The sequence below is a fragment of the Alnus glutinosa genome, chromosome 1 (genome assembly GCF_958979055.1).
Source record: "Alnus glutinosa chromosome 1, dhAlnGlut1.1, whole genome shotgun sequence".
Lineage (NCBI taxonomy): Eukaryota > Viridiplantae > Streptophyta > Magnoliopsida > Fagales > Betulaceae > Alnus > Alnus glutinosa.
The window spans coordinates 881,537-887,536 of NC_084886.1; the positions used below are offsets into that span (position 1 = coordinate 881,537).

At 33.1% G+C, this 6,000-nt stretch overlaps 1 protein-coding gene across 1 annotated transcript; it reads left to right on the top strand.

The window, feature by feature from the left end:
* The first annotated feature begins 881 nt into the window (after positions 1-881).
* LOC133864144 (protein CURLY FLAG LEAF 1) lies at positions 882-2,470 on the top strand. The gene is made up of 2 exons (XM_062300385.1): positions 882-1,258; positions 1,996-2,470. Exons 1-2 carry the CDS (start codon positions 1,034-1,036, stop codon positions 2,308-2,310), a joined length of 540 nt encoding a protein of 179 aa, XP_062156369.1. The 5' UTR covers positions 882-1,033; the 3' UTR covers positions 2,311-2,470.
* Positions 2,471-6,000: the final 3,530 nt, after the last annotated feature.

Genomic DNA, 6,000 nt, shown 5'->3' on the forward strand with positions numbered 1-6,000 from the left:
GTGATAAAAAGCTTCATTGGTTTTTTTTTTTGTTTGATTATCTATATATAGAGGTATTAGATTATTGAATATTATCTTGGGTGCTTGAATTACGTGTGATATTTCTATGTTTTAATTTGCTTTCTAAGCCCCCAAAGACCAAAATTTTACAAAAGAAAAAGAAAAAGAAGCTAAGAATAATTAGGAACTTTCCTACAAATGTATACCAGTTGATGCCAAAATAGCTCTATGTATCCAGTCATGATGAATCAGTGACAAATTTCAATAGTTGGCTGTCTTGACTTTAAAATATTGAGATTACTTTTTTTTGACTTTAAATAAAGTAGAAGCTAGATTACAATTATATATTTTCTCATTCTTAGAAGCTTCATGTTAGAGTATTAATCTAAAATTTTAAAATAAATGATGATTTAAGCCGGTAGATAAATGCAAGAGTTTCACCACAAATTAAAGAGCTAGCCTTTATTTCACTTTCACAAGGCTTTTTACCAATCTAAATGGAGCAAAAGGAGAAAGCTGGGTTGCAGAGACCGTCCCGCCAATAAAATTAAAAAAAAAAAAAAAAAAAATGCTACCGAACTTTTTCAAAAACCCAGTGACCGTTAAAAGACAGTTCCGGGTTCCGGCATTCTTTTCGGTAACTGCGTTTTTACCGGATCGCTTTTAACCCTCCCAAGATTTTTATTTTTAAACCGATGGAGCATAATGATAAGTATGATCTAGCTAGAATTCACGCACCTCCAGTGCGTGTGCGATACTGAGCCAAAACAGTGAAGGAGACAAAATGTCAAACATAGAGGTTTCCTAGTGTGCACAGGCCTTGGACCCACCGGGGCTTCTCCACGCTGATCATTACGCGCAATTGTAGGGCGTGAGACTTGTTTTTCTACCGCTAATCTCCCAGGGAATAAACAAAACAAAACCCCACCTTTGGCTTATCACCACTATATTTTTCCCTTCCAAAATCATCTCTCTCCCTGACTTATCTTTCAGACTAACATATTCTGGGATTTGTTCTGTGACGGAAGAAGTAATGACCGCTCCAAACATGGCGACCATTACCGCTTCTTTAGAGAGGTCTCTTCAGAACTGTTCGCTAAACCACCAAACAAGAAGCGGTTTAGGCGCAGATTTTGGCATAGGAAGCTCAGATGAGACACCGGATAATCATCATCTGATCCCTACCTCGGACACCGCCTTAGAGCTCAACTCCGATATGTCTCTCCCTTACCAATGGGAACAATGCCTCGATTTAAAGGTTCGTTTTGATTTCCTCTTTCTTGTAATACATAAATGAAAACCCTTTTAGTCTAGACAGCTGTGAGACCATGCCAGATCTTGCACCTCCTTTTTGATTTCTTCCTTTCTGAAGCATATGGAAGTTTTGTTCTTGGATATAGGGTTACTTGTATTCGATATTATTGCATTTGAATATTTCATAGCGCCTTCTGGTCTCCTTTTCTCCCACACATGCTTAGAATGGTCGATAATGGGCACTAGACCCACCGAGATAGGAGAAACCCTAAAAAGGAAAAAGGCTATTTCATTAACTTCATCCATTCGTTTATCATTTTAAGCAGACACAAATCGCTAACCTTTTCTGGGTTTGACCATCTGATGGTTCTCCTTTATGGCTCTTTTGGTCAACAGTTAGGGGTTTGATCATATATGTGACAGATTTCTCTGGTGGGTACATTTCTTTTAGGGAAGAAAATAAAAAGAAAATTACTGATCTCCTGGGCTTGATCAAGGAGTGGTCTTCCAAAGAAGGAAAAGAAGATTTGCTGTGTCTGCTCATGTAGTTTGTAGTTCCCGAAATATTGATACTTTTTTTTTCTTTTTCGGTGCAAGAGGAAATATAGCTATATTTCTTCTAATGCTACCGCTTGTTTTTCTTCCACAATCTCCATGAACAAATGTCAAAGGTTTTTTTTTTTTTTTTTTTTTTTTTTATTTGGGGATTTTATGGTGTCACTGTTAATGGGTTTTTGGCAGACAGGGGAGATTTACTATATAAACTGGAGAAATGGCATGAAAGCAAAAGAAGATCCGAGGACCACGGCAGAATACAGCGGAGATTTCTACTCAGAAGACGACAGCTCATACGACAGCGAGGAGTCTTCGTCGGAGTCGTCACCTTCCTCCAGAGAGCATTACCGGGTAGAGAAAGGCCATAAAGACCATGTTTTGGTTGTGGCCGGGTGCAAGAGCTGTCTCATGTATTTCATGGTGCCCAAACAGGTTGAAGATTGCCCCAAATGCGGCGGTCAACTTCTTCACTTTGATCGATCCGAAAATGGATCTCCGTGAATGAGATTTCTTATCTGAATGAGATTCCGTTTTTCTACAAAAACCCCTTTGCTCTTTGAAAAGTTTCATTGTGGATTGATGAAATGGGAGTCAAATGGGTTTGGTTATTTGTTTTCCGTTGTTCTTCCACTAATTGCTGTTATTAATTTTTTTTCCTAAATATTTTTGAATTTGGTTTCTCTCGAAAGCCATTGAAGCGGACACGGGCCACCATAGAGATTAGAGAGTTCTACAATGCCAGAAGCAAGGTCAAAGGTAGAGATATAAGGAATAATATTAGCATTGATTGCGACGTGCAGCTTTCGTTTCGTTCTCTTTTAGGTCCTATATTTTTCAGAATAATATATGATTTTTCTTATTAAAAAAACCACTCATTACTTTCTAATTCCATGTATATTCCTTCAGAACGTGTAGAACGAGACAGCTTGCAATAATCCTGCCTTGGGGTGTTTTATGCAAGCATTGCTTCTCTTCTTCATCGTTTTTTCGACTTTTGGCAGATTTTAGGACCTTTAAACCTTTAATATTTCCATCTTCATTTAATACTTTTTTTTTTTATTTTGTCTTTCATTATCACTTAATTTTTGTTTCTCTCTTATTTCTAAGATGTCAAGCCTGTAATCTTATAAGACCATATGGTTTCCCTATATTTTTTTGAAAAATGGCTAATCAAAATCTATTTTTTTTTTTTTTTATAGTTTAGCTTAATCACTTTTCAAAACTTGCATTCAATTGTTTATCTAAATTTGTTCTCTATTTTATTAAATAACTGTTTTAATTTTTTTTTTATTCCAATGAATAATCGCTAATCATACGAAATCACAAATCGAAAATCAAACAAATCAGACAAAAAATTATCTAAAAACCAACCATTGCGCCTGTCATCGTCGTCGTGTTCCTCCTGATTGTCGACTGCAATAGGAGGTGCCTCCTTGTGAACCTACACCGTCGAATGGCCCTCCACCGGATCTCCTTTAAGGATGCCATGAAAATCGTGGCCTTCAACCCCTGCCGGGGGGGGTACGGTCCTGCATTTTCGACGCCCTAGGCAATTAAGGTCCACCAGATCTCCTTCAGGAACACTACAAGCAGCTCAACCATCGCCTCTCAGTCGATGCAGAACTTCCATGTGGCGTGATACTATTTAAGAATGCATTTTGTGCTTCGTTTTGCATAGTCGGATGGAGGTGTTTTTTGGCATTTTCATCCGCTATTATAGCAAAAAATAAAAATAAGTGACAGACAAAAGCAAAAAAAAAATAAAGAGAGAGAGAGAGAGGAAAAAAAAAAATGCCACAGCTATGATTTACGGTACGGAATGAAAAAGCTATGATTCACTGTACGGAATCACACGATTCACAAATGTTCTATTGTTCCCGCAGCTAATATTTTTTTTTGCAGTTTTCACAAGTTCTCCACATAGAAACCACCCCTGCCATTAGAGGAGAATAATTATTATTTTAAAAAAAAAAAAAAAAAAAAAAAAAAAAAAAAAATTGCCCCAATGTTTACGCTTCATATCTCCTAATCGGTACATATATATGTAAATAGATAATTGTTTATAGCATACACTTTGTACATAAAATTCTACATGATAAGATATTTTTACACACACTTTGTTTTAAAAATAAAAAATAAAACAGAGTGTCATGTGGGACCTTGTGTACAAAATGTGTATGTGCAAGAAACATTTTTCACATGTATATATTTCATATTATATATGACCTTCTAGCTCCATAATCAGGATATGATTTGCTTTTTAAAGGTTTTTATTTATTTATTTGGTTTTTTTGTTGTAAAAATAAAAGTGAAAATACTTTTAAGTATTTTGTAGGTATTTGATGTTTTGAGTTGTTTTTAATATTTTTGCTAAAAAATAATGACAGAAATTTCGTACAAATCAGTTTGTACGAAATTTTCTACAATATACATATAAGAGTGACATGTGTCCTTTAAGCATGTGAGAATCACATGTTTTTTTTTTATTAATGCTATTAAAAAAACATGTAAGAAACACATGCTATTAAAATAACATGTGTTTCTCACATGTCAATGGACACATGTCACTCTTATATGTGGCTTGTAGAAAATTTCCTAGAAACTAATTTGTAGGAAATTTTTGTCCAAAAAACAAAAAACTATTTTAAAAAGCCAAAAGCGTTGTCCAACTAGCCTATAATTTTAATTAAAATTGAGTTTAAAAAAATTTATTTCAAGATTAATTTTATAAGCTAGTATGTATTCTTAGAGCATGTTCTAAAGACACCTATCAGTTTAATAAGCGAAATAATTAAAAAAAAAAAAAACTAATTTAAAGGAAAACTAGTAAAAAAATCGTGAAAATCGGTCCGATTTTTATTGTGATTTTGTGCAAATTGGATGCGGCCAGGAGCAAAGAAGATGAGCATGTGCTAGATTAAATAAGACATTCTTTTAATTGGATAGAAATTTCATACAAATCACATATAAGATTGACATGTGTTACTTGGCATGTAAGAAGTACATGTTATTTAAATAGGATGTGCTTCTTACATGCTTTTTTTAATAACATTAATAAGAAAAATATGTGATTTTCATACGTGTTAATTTATGTCCTTACCAATTACTCTTTGACACGTAGGTAACACTTTTCAGATTCTACACTGGCAATTAATGATGAAGTGTTATTGTGTTTGGTCAACTGCTCGGGGATGTTTGACAAATTTAAGATCCCGTTATAATAGGGAGCTCCCTGATCCATTGCCTCATAAATTCATAATGATTGGACAGCTGTGCCAAATTTGTTAATATGTCCAAATCTTTTTATTTCAACTCCGCATTCCAGGCCAGTTTATAAAGTCAGCGCTTGAGCTTGCTTGTATTAGTTTCTTTTCTTTTTTTTATAGGGTATTTTTTACATTTTGTAATAAAATATAATGAAAGTGAGAGGAATGAATGATTTGATAATGGATATTTTAAACTTAAAAAAATTGCTTTTTGAACTCCAAAGAGTAATTTGAAAAAAAAAAAAAAAAAATCAGCCTCAAGACTCCAGAGACTAGAATAATATTTTTCCCTTTGTTTTTATCATACATGATCAATCTTTGTGAAATTGGTAAGTTTTGTTTAGTAATAAAGTGTCTAATAGAACTAGTTGTGGATGCTCTATAGGTGGTTTTCTTCATTAAATATATATAAAAAAAAAAAAAAAAAATTGAAAAAAGTCACAAAAAACCACCCATATCAATTTCCTTACATTTTTCCTAAATTCTTGGATAGCTATAGTATCATCCAATGTATTGAGTAGCACTGTAGCTACCTAATGAATTATATAATAATAAAAATGATAAAAAAATAAAATGACAAAAGTAGAAAAGTAAGAAAAATAATAATAATAAAATGGTATTTAATTGATATAAAGAAATATAAGAAAATTTATTGTGAATTTTTTTTTTTTTGAAAAAAAAAAAGTAATTTTATTCCTTAATTTAGAGAAAATAATTAGATATTTACTACTAATACTCTTATAAAGTAGGGCAAACATTAACCTTGATTTGGAGGTATTTGTACTCAGTAACACCCAACTTGATGTCTAATAAAATAATTAATAAAAAAAGAAAAAAAAGGGAAAATAATAGACTTATTTCTAGAATGTGAGAATTAGATAAGTACGTTTTTCTACCAGGGAAAGAAAAAGGAAAAAGTAAAATT

Coding starts and splice junctions, on each gene's coding strand:
- LOC133864144 (XM_062300385.1), top strand. CDS start 1,034: ATGACCGCTCCAAACATGGCGACCATTACCGCTTCTTTAGAGAGGTCT. Junction 1,259..1,995: donor AACAATGCCTCGATTTAAAG/GTTCGTTTTGAT, acceptor GGTTTTTGGCAG/ACAGGGGAGATTTACTATAT.